Raw genomic sequence first — 16,508 nt, 5'->3', positions numbered from 1 at the left:
GACCCGGTTCAACAAGTGAGTCCCGGGCCGCCCGTTCCCGCCCGGCGGCTCTGCGTCTCTGCAGACACCCGGGGCGCGCCAGGCTGAGCCAGGTCCAGCCGGGCGAGTTCCATCTCATCACCCGCGGAGCGTGCCAGCGCCGGTACAAATAACGTTGCCCTTCCCCTCCCTCCCGGTGCCTGGCTCTCTCTCCGAAACTCCCGTTTGCAAACGCCAGCACGCCCGGCAGGGAGGTCCCGGGTGGGGTCGGGGCCGGCTGGGCAGCTGGAGCTCCTGGGTGCTGGTGACTGCGCCCGCCTCCTCCCCGCCCCCGTCGGGCCGCCCCGCCCCGGCCGCGAGGCCGCCTCACCCGCAGCGGAATGGAAACCGGTTCGACAGGTAACAAATAGGTGGGTTGTCACCGTTATTTCCCAACGCATGCGCCATCGCTCTCCCGGCCACTCCAAGCTAATTAGATCACATCAACATCCCCCACCCCGCCCGAGCCACCGACACACACCGCCGCGAGCCAATAAAGCGTGAACCCGTCCGTCCAGCTCACACTTTAAGACGTGCCGAGCGGCCGCGGGGACGCCAGACGAGCCGAGCGACGCTCACCTGCCGCTTCCCCGGCCCGGCGCACCTTGGCTGCGGGGCTCTCCTTCGGCCCGAGCGCGGCCGCCCTCCGTGGGCTTGGAACGGGGTTAGCGCCGTCCCAGCACCGTCTTCTCCCGAGACGTGGCCGGGTCGGGGCGTGGGGGAGTGAACTCGACGACTCCTTTCTTGAACCGCCCCTATTCCCGCGGCCCCAGCCCAGCTCGGGGAAAAATTGAGAGCGCCCCGACTTAGTTACGGAAGCCCACCACGCCGAGCCGGGCGCGTTTGCAAAATGCCCCGGGCGTTCCTGGTGAAGAAGCCATGCGTCTCCACGTGCAAGAGGAACTGGAGCGAGCTCCCGGACGAGGAGCGCGGCGAGATCTACGTGCCAGGTGAGGCGCCCGAGCCCGCGGCGGGACGGACGGACGGACGGAGGGCGGGGCGCTGGAAGGCAGGCTTCGGCGGCTGCAGCCCCGTTACCCGCGGCGCGCCCACCCCGGGCGCTGGGAGGCGAGCTCCAGCCGGCCCCGGGAGCGCAGGGTGGGGGCGGGGGCCCGAGGTAGAGGCCCCGCCGCCCCTCCCCCGGCGCAGGAGGGGCAGCCCGGTGTCACCGCGCAGGCGACCCCCATCCCCGGCTTTCTCGTCGTAAATCCGGAAAGCCAGGACTTTCATGAAGCCATCGAGGGGCACTGGAGCGATGCCACTTCAGCGGGGCGTGGGGGGTGGGGGAGCAGGGAGCGGAGTTTAGGCCGAGAGTTGGGCTTCATCGTAAGGGAACACTCCGAGCTTAAGCCATCTCCGTGGGTCTGTTTCCCCCTCGCCCACGACACTGGTGACCCAGTCAGGGCGAGAGTTGAAGTTCAGAGCCCTCGACTTTTCTTGGGGCTCCAACCCCGCGGTCCGGCAGCAGATGGGGCAGACGCCCGCTATGCCTTACTTGCCCTTGGGACAAAAGTTACAAGTGTAGGGTTTGATCTCTCGCTTAGAAATGGAATCCTTCATCCTTGCCGAGGACATACTAAGCAAAGAGTGGTTCTAAGGAGCCCACCCCGCAGCCAGGGGACAGGCTCCAGGAAGCTAGTGCACCCAGTTTATTTTGGGAAGACGCCTTGACAGCGTCAACTTTGAATGAGTAACCCTAGCTCTTCCTCCAGCGGCAGCATCCTCCGCAGCCCTGAAGACGCTTCTGCTCCTTCCGGCCTTTCCCACCATCCACAAAATCCTTGGTCGAGAGGCTCAGTGCCTTCACAACTCCCCCTCCCCGGACTTAGGGGTGGGGCAGGGGCGCACTACCCAGCGCCTCCAAGGGGGAGAGGTGGTAATTAACCAACCGACTTTGACCCTTGATCTGCACGCTCTCTCGCACCGCCCAGGTCTTTAAGACAGTCCGGAAAATAAGCGGTGGGTGAGGGGCCCTGGGAAAGCTTTTGCCTCAGTTTCCCTCGTGAATAAACTGTTGGGGACTAGGGTGTGGTGCCAAATCTGCCAAGATCCAGTGACTTAGAGAACTGGTAGCATGTTGTTTCATAGGTTGGACTGCCCCTAGGAAGTGTCCTTTGACAATGGAACGGACCAGGAGGCCCTGGTGACCTGGGGGGGGGGGGGAGAGCTGGTGGTGGAGAGAAGGCAAAAAGGAAAGTGAGTGCCTCCTTACCTGAGGTGTGGGTTTAGGACCCTGTAGTTTCTGCATGTCCTAGCGGGCTGGCCATCAGGGCTCCACCTTTCCGGAAAGCACACAGCCCCTTTCTTGCCTGCCTCCTCCTCTACCTGTGTTTGACTTGCTGCTTAGCTGCTCCTTGGGATCTGATAAACTGAACTTGGACTGTGTTAAAGGTGAGCTGAGTCTTAGGCCAGGCTCAGTGTGCTGTTATTTTTAGTTTTATTTCACATCCCAGGCAGTAACAGATCATGTGTTGACTTTTACAAAGGACAAAGCCATTCTGCTTGCTCAAACCATTGTCTTTCTTGGGTCCTAGTGATTCCCCACTATAAACCTAACTACTACTGAGGGAGTAGTTGCAGAAACCTACACCCCAGAGGCTGTCCCATCAGCTGTAGGGAAGGCCTCTGGGTGGTCAGTGCTATCTGCTACTGATGTCCTGGTGAGGGGTCTTGCAGTCAGGAGCTCCCTCTCAGGATGGTCTAACGTTGGGAGTAGGCACCTCTAAGAATTTGCCTTAGTGGCTAGGGTGAGAGGAAAAGTTCTATGGTTGGAGCAAAAAGGTGGAAGTTACAGAACTTAATTTTCTCTTTAAAAACCATGTGGCCACTGGAGAGCTTTCCCACAGTTTTTAGAAATAAAAAAGGGAATGTCTTCAGGGTAACGCTTGAGTGCTTTAGATGGCTGGAGAACAAGGGGTGTGTTTTGTGGTGGCCTGTCTCCTGGCTGGGCCATTCTATCACCAGCCAACCATGACCCCCGGAGCCGGCTGGGCACGTTTCAGTCACCCCACCTCACAGACTCCCAGCACATTGTGACCAGCTAAGCATTGACCCCGTTCCTACTGAGAGGGCTGGAGAACATGGGAGAGTGTGAGTTCTGACCTTCCCGCCAAGGCTGTCTGAGGCTCTGAAAGTGTAATGGAGACTACCTGGAGGATGAAAGTTTTCCCATAGGCTGAAGATGCGGGGCTGCCTGGCAGTCATGTCTGTTATGCTAGCCTTTCTCCCTGAACAAAATTCTAGAGATTTTCCTCCCAGGACAGACTCAGTCCCTCAGCCCCGCAGTTCTCCCAAAGTTCAGAGGACAGCCAAAGGCTAAGCATCTCACAATAGAAGGCAGGCTTATGTAAAGGAAATGGCCCCATATCCCCTGGGGTTTGGTTGGCTCCTCTCCCTATGTGGGATTCTCTCCTTTATCATGTCAATATTGACTGTGGAGTAAAGGGAGGTATTCTTGATGAGGAAGCAGGTATCTTTTGTAGTCAGGAATAAATTCCACTTCTGGACTGGGGAAGGGCTCTAGGAGCTATGGTAGAGCAGTTCTGAACCAGCCTGAAGGTTGGAACTCCAGAGACATCTCAGGTGCCTCATCCAGGTTCCAGTCCCCAGCCTCCAAGTCTCACTTCTAGCAGCTGGTCTGGTCCTATGGGTCTGCTCTGGAAGTGCATGTCCAAGCTGAGGAGGTTAGCTCCACTGAGCTGCAGGAGCTTTGGGGTGCCTTCAGAAAATGTGGCTCAGCCTGGCTCTACCTAGCCCACCAGGCTGAGTAGGAACAGAGAAGGAAGTCAGCTGTGGGCCCCTGGTTCATGTGGGGTGGGTAGAAAGGCTAGGCCTTCTCTGAGTATCCCAGCAAATATTAGAAATGCTGAGCAGTGGGCTGGGGAAATGGCTTAGTGGTTAAGGCGTTTGCCTGCAAAGCCTAAGGACCCTGGTTTGATTCCCCAGGACCCACGTAAACTAGATGCACAAGGAGGGGCATGCATCTGGAGTTCATTTGCAGTGGCTGGAGGCCCTGGCGTACCCATTCTCTCTTTCTCTCTGCATCTTCCACTGTGTCTCTCTCTCAAGTAAATAAATAAAATATTTTTTTAAAAAAAGAAAGAAATGCTCAGCAGGAGGGGTTTGGTAAGGTGCAAGACTGGGAGAGGATCAGCTAGCCCGTACATGGGGACAGAAGAGCAACTGGGGCCCCCAGTAGTAGGCTAAAATGGGACTCCCAGCTGACCCATGGGGCAGTCTAACCTGCTAAGATGTTTGTCCAAACTTGGATGTCCTGAGGCAGAAGCTGATGGACAGTTTGTCCCAGAAAGAGAGCAGGTGAGGACAAGTGCCTTAAGCATGAGGAGAATGTGGACTGATGGTTAGCTATTGCTGGTGTTTGTAGCACTGTTCACTTTCTGGAGGTGCTGTATGACCCCTATGGGAGCACCCAGGTCTGTACTGAGTGAGAGGGTGAAAGGTGTCACAGGAAGCACAGTTCCCACCTGTTCAGGGCCAAGCACCCTGGTGTGAGGGCCACGTGTGTGGTCGAACTTCAGCATGGACACTCAATGAAGAGCATTTGGGAAAGAGGACAGATCTTGTCCTAGAGAATTCTGGTATTCAACAGAAGGGTAACAGACAGCTAGGAGACATTGCCTATTATGTTCCTTGGGCTGCTGCCTCTGTCAACTGGCTGGTGCTATGTGTTTTAGGAGATGGCTAGCTCTCTTGGACTGGGGGAGCTGTGCCCAGGGACTGGGCCCTTCCTCAGAAGAGTGTAAGTTGCTTAAAGCCATACTGGCCCATACAGTGACCCATGTTCAGAACCTACTTCCCAAACCAGCACGTGGATGGTCAGCTGGAGACCCAGGAGGCTGGGCATTACCACATTAGCTTCATTTGCTCTCCCTAGAAAACTGGGGACTAGGTCTCGTACCCATCCCTGACCTAAGGCCTAAGATGGGGAAGTGGTATTCTGCCCATTATTTGGGCCAGCAGCTTCAATCCAGAGCAGGCAGACTTGCAGCAGAAAAGACAGGAAACAGTCTTTGGATAGGGTGCCTTTTAATGTTCAGTCTGCTGCTTTGTGCCAGGCCCACAACATCATCCAAGTAAAGGCACATGGGGCAAACAGGAGGGAACCCCCCAGCCCCTGAGGGAGGGAGCGGGCCAACTAGTTTGGCCTTGCCACACTTCACAGCTGTGGGCGGGCAATGAGTGGTGGCCACAGCAGCCTCCACCTTGCCCGGAAACATCTAATTAGGGGACAGAGAGCAGCACCAGCAAGGCCCAACCAGTTTTGTTTCCTGCCTCCTGCTACTAGTGACACTCAGGATGGGTGGGTAATATGCCGGATGCACATTCCCTGTGTGTGTGGCCCTGGCAGGGGCACGCTTGTGGGGGTGGCAGGGAGACAGGTTTGGTGGGACGGGTGAGCAGCAGCAAACATCCCCACCATGGTATCCTCACTAGCCCCTTGCTCAGGGTAGACGTGGCATGGACAGCCCACCAGGCAGGCTCTGTCTTGTCCATGTTCTTAGGACCAGCCTTTCTGGGTTTATGTGGAAGGACAGAGGCAAGCAGAGAGGCTCCAACTGGTTGTAGTCCTTAACCCCCCACCCCCAGTTTTGAGCCTCTTCACCATGGATCCAGGGTGTCATATGTGACAGCTCAGTGCTGAGTTCAGAGCAGCTCACCTCACAGGCTGTCACTTCACCCTCTGCTGCTCCTGTACACAGGTGGTGTGGCCCTGCTCACTTTGAGAAGCCTCACTCATGCCATCCCATAGTGACAGACGGAAGATAATAGAGGTGTTCATCTGTTTCCACCTGTGTTGAGCAATGAAAATTGTTGTCTAGTTCTGGACTTTCAGCCAGGGTCCAGTGAGTAGGCATCAGAGCCACCACCACTGTGCCCCTGCTCCCCCACACTCCAGTTCTGGGTACACACAGAGATCCCACCACAGGCAGACATGTCTGTGAGAGCTTGATGCAGAGCTTGGGCCTGAAACCAGCCTGCATGGCTCAGAAAGATGTGGGATGCCAGCTCAGGGGCCAGGCCAGGGCCAAGCACTGGTGAATCAACTCCTGGAATGAGGTGGCTCATTAAAGTCCCCCGGACAGACGGACGCCAGCGCTAGCAGAACGGGTTCTGGGCGGCAGGCAGGCACATTCTTCCCCTGTCAGACCTTTGTTGTGTTTTGAGGGGGCGAGAGCAGGGCCTCTCTCGAAACTCGGGTGCTTTCATACTCACCTTCCTCCAGTATTACTTTCTTCCATATCCCTGCTGCCCCCAGAGAGGAGCTGGGAGCAGTGGCCTGATCCTGAGTCCTTGCCCTCTGTTGACATCTCCAGTTTATAGTAGGTTAACTTCTCCAGTTTATAGTAGAGAGGGTAGAAAGGCATGCTTAGGGGTACCAGCCCCCCCTCTTGATTTGTCCTTCTGAAACTTGGAAACTATTCCTATAGATTTTAAGAATGGAGCTTAGGCTATACTGACTAATAAAAACTATAATTGGAAAATTAGACCATTTGCTTCAGCTCTGTTTGCCCTGAGACTTATTCTGTACTGCTTTTCTCTTATGTCATGACTGGGGATCAGGGTCTCAGGCCCAGCCTCCTGGCCCGTTTAGTTGAAGGTGTCTGCCGAGGGGAGTGGCCTTGTCAAAAGGCTGCCAGGTATCGATGATGCCACAGCCGCAGGGAGCCCAACCTGACTGCCACAGCGAGCGGTCCCACTGTAGGGGAGGGTTGCATAAGCAATGGGCAGGGCGCCCGGAGAGACTGTTACGAGCATCCACCTGCTGCTCCCTGACCTCCTCCCTCTCCACCCACCTGGCCTGTTTGCTGACTGGGTCTAGGCTGAGCCTGGAGTTCTGATGAGCTGCAACAGCTGGGACTGGTCAGGCCAGGGGAGGAAAGGCTAGATCCACCTGAAGCCCAGAGGCCAGCAGCTAAATCTGCCTGAGGAGAGACCCAAAAGGACCCAGACCTTCAGGGACCCTTCTGGAGCTAGGATGAATCTCAAAGAGCTTTTCCTGACCAGGGCCTCCAGTGGTGCCCTTTGTCCCCACAGGAGTCAGGACAGGACTGGAATCCAGAGGGACTGGCCCAGGTGGGGCAGGCGGACACTGTGCAGGCATAATTGGCAAGGCAGTTTAGTCCTTCCAGTTCCGCTAAGACACAGATTACTCAGCGGGCAGTGGTGCTTGGCTGGCGTCACCTGTAATTACCTTAATGGGGCAGAGGGAGGTGCAGCGTGTGATAGGCTGGGGGCAGCCCAGCTCTCCTGCATGCCTGCAAGGGGAGGGACCCCCCCCCACACACACACACCGCCATGGATTCCAGACATCTCCTTGCTGAGGGACCTTCCTGAAACCCCGCTGGACACTCTTTTCTCCACCTGCCCTCACCTGGATATTCTGCTTTTTCCAGTCAGCCTGGGCTTCTGCCCACCACAGCCCTACAGGGAGCCGGAGCCGTCAGTGGCCGAACCTCCTTCCTGTCCTCTGGCTTTGGACATGAGCCTTCGGGATTCCAGCTACAGCGTAGTCCCAGGACCCTGTGTGGTTGCACAGCTGCCCTCTGAGGACGTGGGCCGCCTGCCAGATCCCCAGAGCAGAGACCAAGGCTTCCTGCGCACCAAGATGAAGGTAATGACTCATACTGTCTTCAGAACCATGAGCATATGTGGAGTCCTGTGTCCAGCCCATGGGATGGGGCACACATGTGATGCAGGGGACAGTAAGTAATCTGAGTCCTGGGCTGAGGCTTCTGCAAAGACAAACTTGACTAGAGCAGATACGGAAGAAAAGTGGGTCTGAAGTGAGAACATCTAATCCTTTGGAGTCCAGACTAGCAAGTACTCCAGTTTCATTTCTGGCCACAAGAGCTCTAGAGAGCTGTAGGAAGAGCCAGCCCTTTACATGAAAGTCCAAATGCAGCAGTAAGGCTGGAGCCAAGCCCAGCAGCATCTTCTAGGATTAGGGTCCTGTATGGCCCGCATCAAGCAGGAGCTGTGGGTCAGGAGGATAGTTGCTCCTTAAGACAAAAGGCAGTGACCAGGTTGTGCACAGAGTGGTCAACCCCTACCCTACCTCCATGCAGATGCCTTGCTCCCAGTGAGCACAGCAGCAGGCACTCCCAAAAGTCCTAGGACCTGGGAGCATCTGCCAGCAGGTCCTGTGGAAGGGTTCTTCTATCCAGTACCATCCCATGTGCCCAAACCACTGAAGACAGCACTATCCTTTCCCCACCTATCTGCAGAGGCCAGGTATAGGTTGTAAGGGCTCCCATGACCATCCACAGCACTCCTCATGCCCCATCCCAATAGCTCCCCTGTTCCTCAGACCCCTGAGGGGAGAGCAGAGGAGGCAGAGGGGCTCAGTCCTAAACCAAGGGAGGGAGTATTTCTCCTGGTTGCCAAAAGCAGGACAAAGGGAAAGGTGCTGAATGGGAGATGTGGTGCTGTAGATACCCTAGGTCTCAGGAGGAGTGGCTAGTGACAGGGTCCTCAGAAGAGCACAAGCAATCCCTGGATGGTGACAAGTGAAGGAAGAGACCTCACCATTCAACCATATCCATGTGATCACACCTGGAGAGCTGCCAAAGCTACTCTGACTAGCATACTTTCCAAGGTAGTGGGTGCCCTGGGATTGCTTCAGATGGCCCCAGGCAAGAGGGAAGGAGGGTGACTGAGATAGAGTAAGATCTGCAATGATCAATCGGTAGGGGCTCATGACATTAGTCTTTCCAGTGTTGTATAAGTTGAAAATTTCCATAGTTTAAAAAAATCAAACTGATTTCTAGAGATGATTATGTAGCTCACTCAGTAGAGTGCTTATCTAGCATGTACAAGGCCCTGGGTTGGATCCCAACACTATATAAACCAGACATTGTGATCCATACTCTGGAGGTTGAGGCAGGAGGATCAGAAACTCAAAGCAACAGCCGGGTGTGCTAACGCACACATTTAATCCCAACACTCAGGAGGTAGAGGTAGGAGGATCACTATGAGTTCAATGCCACCCTGAGATTACATAGTGAACTTCAGGTCAGCCTAGGATAGAATGAGACCCTACCCTGAAAAAAAAAAAAATCAAGGCATCACTGGATGTGGTGGCACACGCCTTTAATCCCAGCACTCGGGAGGCAAAGATAGGAGGATCACTGTGAGTTCCAGACCACCCTGAGACTACCTACTGAATTCCAGGTCAGCCTGAGCTGGAGTGAGATCCTACCTCAGAAAACAAACAAACAAAAAGATGAAAAAAAAAAAAAAAGGAAAGTCAAGACATCCTTAGCTATAATGAGTTTAAGGCCAGCCTGGAGTACAGGAGACCCTGTGTGTAGGGCAGGGGATTCTAAGCCAGAGGATGGTAAAGGCCTATAAACCATACTACATCAGGCCTGGCTGAAGTAAAACCAGGAGCTACACTGGCCTGTGTGGGGACTCCAGGCTTAAAAGAGCCTCAGACTGCCAGAGACCATGGTATGACCATCTTCCATGTCCAAAAAAGTTGGGGGGGGGGGTGCTGGAGAGATGGCTTAGCAGTTAAGCGCTTGCCTGTGAAACCTGAGGACCCTGGTTCGAGGCTCAATTCCCCAGTAACCACGTTAGCCAGATGCACAAGGGGCACATGCGTCTGGAGTTTGTTTGCAGTGGCTGGAGGTCCTGGCACACTCATCTCTCTCTCTCTCTCTCTCTCTCTGCCTCTTGTCTGTCGCTCTCAAATAAATAAATAAAAATAAACAAAAAAATGGAAAAAAAAAAAAGAGAAGAAGAAGAATGAGGGTCAAAAAGCAGATCTGGCCTCAGATGAAAGAGAACTTTCTTTTGACTTTTTTTTTCTTTTTTTTTTTCTGAGGTAGGGTCTTGCTGTAGCCCAGGCTGACCTGGAAATTCATTATGTAGTCTCAGGCTGACCTTGAGCTCATGGCAATCCTCCTACCTCCACCTCTCAAGTGGTGGGATTAAAGGCATGTCCCATCACACATGGCTGAAAGAGAATTTTCTAGCAGATAGAGTTCCCTCACTGCAATAACTGCTTCTATAGGTACACAAGCCATCCATCTTGGGAAGGTTGAGGGCCTGGGTGAGCTTTGAATAGGGCTTCAGGGACTCAACAGGAGGCTGGACCAACATGCAGAAGCCTCTGGCAGCCCTACACTGCCCCTCTCTTAGCAGAATGTTACAGGCTATAGCCTCTGGAAGGTGGGCTTGCTTTCCTAGAGAGACCTTGTTGTAGGGCTGGCATGCCATCCTGATATGCCATCTTGAAGTCCTGACTTCTGGACATCTGCTACAAATACTGTCTTTATCCACAGGTGACCCTTGGAGATAGTCCGAATGGAGAACTTTTTACCTGTCACATATGCCAGAAGACCTTCACCTACCAGCGTATGCTGAATCGTCACATGAAGTGTCACAATGACGTTAAGAGGCACCTCTGTACATACTGTGGGAAGGGCTTCAATGACACCTTTGACCTCAAGAGACATGTCCGAACTCACACTGGTAAGTGGAAGCCTGTACCAGGAGAGAACATCCCAGACCTACCTGTCTGAGGCCAGGTGGGACCTGGGTGGGGCATCTTGGGGCTCAGGGCAGAGTCCTCCTGAGTTCACCGATGAGGACTTCTGATTTGAGAGTCACTCTGGAAATTGGCATTAGTCAGGCCCTTGTTGAGTCCTCTGCAGTCAGATGTCCTAATGCTTCTGTGTGTGAGCACTGCTGACAGGCTGTAAGGTTCCAATCAGATCTTGATGCTGGCCCCTGTCATCTGCAGGTGTACGGCCCTACAAGTGCAGCCTGTGTGACAAGGCCTTCACCCAGCGCTGCTCTCTGGAGTCTCACCTCAAGAAGATCCACGGGGTACAGCAGAAGTATGCATACAAGGAGCGTCGGGCCAAGCTTTATGTGTGTGAAGAGTGTGGCTGCACATCTGAGAGCCAAGAGGGCCATGTCCTACACCTTAAGGAGCACCATCCTGACAGCCCACTGCTGCGTAAGACCTCCAAGAAAGTGGCTGTGGCCCTGCAGAACACTGTCACTTCCCTGCTGCAGAGCAGCTCACACCTCTGAACAACAAACAGCACAGGTCCCAGGGAGGGACCAGGTTTGCGTCCCTGCTGCCCAGCTGACTTAACTTCCTGTGGCCTCTTGCCAGAACACCAGTAATCAAGGCCAGAGCCCTCATGCCTCAGTCTCCTCTGGGGCACATCTGCTCACTCAGGTCTAGCACTGACCTCTGCTCATTTTTAGAAATTTGTCTGAGAGGCAGAGGTCACTCTGAGCCCAGGGTAACTTATGTGTGACAAAGTGATTTAAAAAGCAGCTGCCTGCTTCCCCACAGCAGGACTTTGGAGATGTGACAAGAGGGGATCCTGAGCACAAGATGGACTGTGGATCTCCATGGACAGCAAAGTCAAAAGTACCCCTGCAAATAACTGTACTGGGGGTCTGGCAGCAATAAATACACCTGCAGGGCTTCTAATGCTCAGGATTCTGGAGGGATCTGCCCTTCTCAGGGGCCCATGTATGTATAGATGTATATCTGCATATCTGTGTGTCACATGGCTCTGTGTGTATGTACCTGTGAGTGGGTGTACACACGATGACCTTTCCACATATCACCTCATTCTTAAGAAACCAACCACGAGGTGCCAGGGAGGTTTTATTTCCTTTTTTTTTTTTTTTTAAGATGACAAATGTACAGATATTAATATATTTTTGGTGCCCATGGTGATACTGTTTTTAAGAGAGGGATGGAGCTGGCTTTTCTCCACCCCCATATGGTTCTATTTATCCTGGACATTTCAAACCTCCTCTTGTGCCTTGGCTGTGAGGGTGGCTATGGCAGGCCCACCCTGTTCCCCCAGTTGTTCCACTGAAGACCTTCCTTCAGCCACACCGAGGGTGAACTGCTCCTTCTGTCCTTCTGCTGGACAGCACCTCACTTCCACTTTCCTCTCCCCAGGCTAGACCTCTATCTACATCCTTCTTCCAGGCCCCTGGTTCCCTGGTGAACCTAATAGGTATGACCCAAGGCCGAGGGTAGATGCCACTGAGACTTTTCAACCAGGCGGGATAGCAAGTCTTCAACATTGAGTCCAAATTTGCTGCCTGAAGTAGAAAGGCAAGTGCAGGGCCAGGCTAGGTGAGTCAAAAATCTTAGCATAGCAGCAAAATGTAAGACAAAATAACATACCAGGAACCTTCAGAGGGAAGAGAGTATGAGATGGTTAGTAAAATTTCTCTGTCGTCTTTTCTCCTGTTTTTCAAATGGCTTGGCTGAGGTTTTGAGTGCCTGTGGACTAGCTGGCTCCTCTGAGGGAGTGGGTCTTTGTCCACTGGTATGGCTGTGTGTCCTGCTGAGACTGAGAAAAGGGTTGTAGGTCAAAAGGGTGTATGTCTTGTGGGCCAAAAGAGACAGGCAGGGGTTACACCTAGCCTGCAAAGAAGAGAGGCAGACCCACCAGAGAGCCCCAGAATATGGCAGGCTAGGAAGTTCCTGGATGCAAATCCCATTAAAGGAAGTAAGGTCTCCCCTGCCTGGGGGTCCTGATCTGGCCCCAGCCTTGGGCTGACCTGAGAAGAAGGAACATTCTTAGACTCTCTGAACTGTGTAGAGACCAACTCTGAAGATCTTTTTTTTCATATTATTTTAGTGTGTATGAGGAGCTGCTGTGTTCTGGAAGTTGTAGAATGTAAAATCATGTTATCTGGAAAATCTGTTTGTGTTTACATTTCTGTATCCCTGGACTCAGTGTCAATCTAAAGTAGTCATTAGGCTCTGTGTTGTCTGTCTTATTTTATAACTTTCTCTTCAATTATTAAAGTGAGAAAACTAATGTTTTCTATATTTCTGGGGGGGATTGTTGCTTTTCTTTTTCTCTTATGTCTCTTTTTCCCCTGTGCAGAGACATTAATGCAAATAATTGTTTCTAGCCAAACCTTGCCCCTTCATAGTTACCAGAGCTCAAGTCAAGACAAGAACTTGAAGCAAGACAGGTGTGGTGGCACACACTTGTAATCCCAGCACTTGGGAGGGGGGAGGTAGAGGATCAGAGAAATTGAAGGCCAGTCTCTGCTACCCAGTGAGTTGTAGGCAAACATGGACTGCATTAGACCCTATCTCAAAAAATAAAAATCGCTGGGTGTCGTGGTGCACGCCTTTAATCCCAGCACTCTGGAGGCAGAGGTAGGAGGATCCCCGAGAGTTTGAGGCCACCCTGAGACTGCATAGTGAATTCTAGGTCAGCCTGAGCTAGAGTGAGACCTGCCTCAAAAAAACAAAAACAACAACAACAAAAAAATTAAAATCCTGGGGCTGGAGAGATGGCTTAGTGGTTAAGGTGCTTGCCTGCGAATCCTAAGGACCCGTGTTAGACTCCCCAGATACCATGTAAGTCAGACACACAAGGTGAACTAAGCGTACAAGGTCGCACATGCACATAAGGTGGTGTACCCATCTGGAGTTTGATTGCAGTGGCTGGAGGCCCTAGCACACCAATTTTTTCTTTCTCTTTCCCTCTCCTTCGTGAGCCCCAGCCTGCTCTGCTCTGGGAGTCCTCTGGACTCGCTGCATCTGCCCAATGCTCAGGCATTCCAGTAAAGGCCTCCACAGGCTGGGACCCCACAACTACTGTGGGTATGTCCTAGCCTCTTCACAGCACCTGACTGAGGTTGGGCCAAAGGAAAAGGAACCATGTCCCATGTAATGGGGCACAAAGTTGGTGTAATTTCCAGTTAAACCCCTACAGATGGCCACACTCAAACAGTGCTTCTTATCCCCAGGTGCACTCAGAAGTGTTTTGAAAAACCAAAAAAAAAAGTCCTTTCTGCAGACTGGCTTGCTCAATCTTCCAGCTATCCTGGGTAGGTGCTGTGCTCACCCTCAAGCCCAGCAGAGGGAAGCCAGGGAGCTACCTGAAGTCTCACAGCTAACCAAGTGACGCGGGGATGGCTCAGGGTCCGCCCAACAGTATGGTGCATGCTACCAGCACAGAACTGGAAGAGGACATAGTGGGACATCTCTCTAGGTATTCAAACTAGAAAGAAATTTGGAGATTACCTGGTTTTGCCAACCACCTACCCAGGATGGTTCTAGGAGATGGATTGTTCTGGGGACCCTGGTCTCTGAGTCACAGGTTCAGTGTTCTGCCCTCATGCTGGGGCTACATAGAAGAGCAAGAGAACTTCAAGGCTGATGTCACTAGAATATGTCCTGGGAGGCACAGAATTGTAGTGATGAGCATTGTGAGGAAAAAGGAAAACAATCATCTAATTCAACCAACCCTGTTTTATATATCTGAGTAAAGAGGATCCCATTGCTAGAGCTGTGTCAACTTCAGAGTGAGAAAGGACAGCTTCCAGGGAGCTGGGACAGGACGGGACGGGGGCGGGGGGGTAGGCCATTGGCTGGTTCCTGTGCCTCCTTTGAGCCTCTGCCCTCCCACTGATTCTTGGAGTGAACTCAGGGTGTCGTGCAATCTCCTCAGAAAAGCCCTTACACAGCAATGTTGGGCCATCAGCATGCATTCAAGTTTTCCAGACTGAAGGGTTGTGGGTACCAACAGAAACAGAAAAAGTATATGGTGGAAGGGTCCTCTACTGACTGGCCAGCAAGAGAGGAGATGGAAGTGAAGGTCAGCATATAACCAAGGGAGCTGACAGTGAGGTGCGTGCTGGAATCACAGCGCTCACAAGGTAGAGGGAGGAGGAATGCCACTAGCTGGAGGCCAGTTTGGTCTATGTAGTGAGTTCCAGGCCAACCAGGGCTACAAAGTGAGAATCTGCATTTAAAAGACAAAAATATGCTGAGCATAGTAGCTCAGGTCTATAATCCACATTCTGGAGACTAAGGTAGGAGTATCACCATGTGTTCAAGGTTAGGCTGTGAGTTCCAGGTCAGCCTAAGCTAGAGTGAAGCTTTGCTTCAAAGCAAACAAGAAAAGGACAAGGGCTGGAGAGATGGCTTAGTGGTTAAGCGCTTGCCTGTAAAGCCTAAGGACCCTGGTTCGAGGCTCGGTTCCCCAGGTCCCACGCTAGCCAGATGCACAAGGGGGCGCACGCGTCTGGAGTTCGTTTGCAGAGGCTGGAAGCCCTGGTGTGCCCATTCTCTCTCTCTCCCTCTATCTGTCTTTCTCTCTGTGTCTGTCGCTCTCAAATAAATAAATTAAAAAATTTAAAAAAAAAAGAAAAGGACAAAACAAAATGCAACTTAAAGATAAACTTAAGCATAAGAGAACTCTAAACACAAAGCCTTCTTGGAGAGGATACAGGAGGACAACAGGGCAAAAGAGGGTACAGAGTGGTCCTAGAGTGCAAAGGTGAGATGGAAAGACTGGACAGGATTGTGGCCATCAGGGAGACCTACCATTAATCCCCAGCCTGCTCAGTTCTGTCAGCCACCAGCGTTCTGGGAGTCCTGCCTAGGGGTGAATAAGGACTTGTAACAAAACAAGCTCTAGAGTTCCAGGAGGGGTGGGGCCTGATCCAGAAGGAAAGCAGAGCCCTGTTGTTCCCAAAACAGAGCACCCAGAGCTGGGGTAAACTGAAACTATTACTCAGATTTATACTCCAGAATTTGAGTCTTTTTTTCCCCTCTAATTTGTGAGGGTGTTTATTTTTATTTATTTATATGAAAGAGAGAAAGAGGCAGACAGAGAAAGAGAGAATGGGCACACCAGGGCCTCTAGCCACTGCAAATAAACTCATGAACTCCAGATGTGTGCACTACCTTGTGCATCTGCTTACGTGGGTCTTGGCAAATCAATCCCAGGTCGTTTAGCTATGGAGGCAAGTGCCTTAACCGCTAGAGGCTATTTTTTTTTTTCAAGGTAGGGTCTCTTTCTAGCCCAGATTGACCTAGAACTCACTCTAGTCCCTGGCTGGCCTTGAACTCATGGCAATCCCCCTACTTCATTCTCCTGAGTGCTGAGACTAAAGGCATGTACCACCACACCTGGCTTTTTAAAAAATATTTTAAATATATTTTATTTCTTTATTTTGTTTATTTGTTTTGTTTTTCAAGGTAGGGTCTCACTCTGGTCCAGGTTGACCTGGAATTAATTATGTAGTCTCAGGGTGGCCTCAAACTCACGGCAATCCTCCAACCTCTGCCTCCCAAGTGCTGGTACTAAAGGCGTGCGCCACCACACCCAGCTTATTTATTTATTTGAGAGAGAATGGGCACATCAGGGCCTCCAGCCACACAAACAAACTCCAGATGCATGCGCCCCCTTGTGCATCTGGCTTACATGGTCCTGGAGAATCGAACTGGGATCCTTTAGCTTTGCAGGCAAATGCCTTAACTGCTAAGCCATCTCTCCAGCCTTTTCTAATATTTGTATAGTGAGCTTATGTTATTTTTACAACTGGAACAAAATAAAGTTAGAGAACAATTTAGGGGTTTCAGTTGAAGTTCAACATGTCAAAGACGATGTGGCTGGCCTCCTTCCTCTAAAAAGGAACAAACATGAGCCTGGTGTGGTGGCACACACCTT

The 16,508-nt window shown here is 52.2% G+C and overlaps 1 protein-coding gene across 1 annotated transcript; it reads left to right on the top strand.

The window, feature by feature from the left end:
- Positions 1-587: 587 nt before the first annotated feature.
- Ovol1 (ovo like transcriptional repressor 1) lies at positions 588-12,851 on the top strand. The gene is made up of 4 exons (XM_004656687.2): positions 588-968; positions 7,434-7,651; positions 10,326-10,515; positions 10,787-12,851. The coding sequence occupies exons 1-4, from the start codon at positions 869-871 to the stop codon at positions 11,080-11,082; spliced, it is 804 nt and encodes a 267-aa protein (XP_004656744.1). The 5' UTR covers positions 588-868; the 3' UTR covers positions 11,083-12,851.
- The last annotated feature ends 3,657 nt before the right edge of the window (positions 12,852-16,508 follow it).

Source organism: Jaculus jaculus, chromosome 1 (genome assembly GCF_020740685.1).
Source record: "Jaculus jaculus isolate mJacJac1 chromosome 1, mJacJac1.mat.Y.cur, whole genome shotgun sequence".
NCBI lineage: Eukaryota > Metazoa > Chordata > Mammalia > Rodentia > Dipodidae > Jaculus > Jaculus jaculus.
This window is presented reverse-complemented; position numbering and strand designations above follow the sequence as displayed.

Bases quoted from the DNA above. Each gene is read 5' to 3' on its own strand.
- Ovol1 (XM_004656687.2), top strand. From the start codon at position 869: ATGCCCCGGGCGTTCCTGGTGAAGAAGCCATGCGTCTCCACGTGCAAG. The intron at 969-7,433 runs GTGAGGCGCCCG...TGCTTTTTCCAG, and splicing joins CGGCGAGATCTACGTGCCAG to TCAGCCTGGGCTTCTGCCCA. The intron at 10,516-10,786 runs GTAAGTGGAAGC...TGTCATCTGCAG, and splicing joins ACATGTCCGAACTCACACTG to GTGTACGGCCCTACAAGTGC.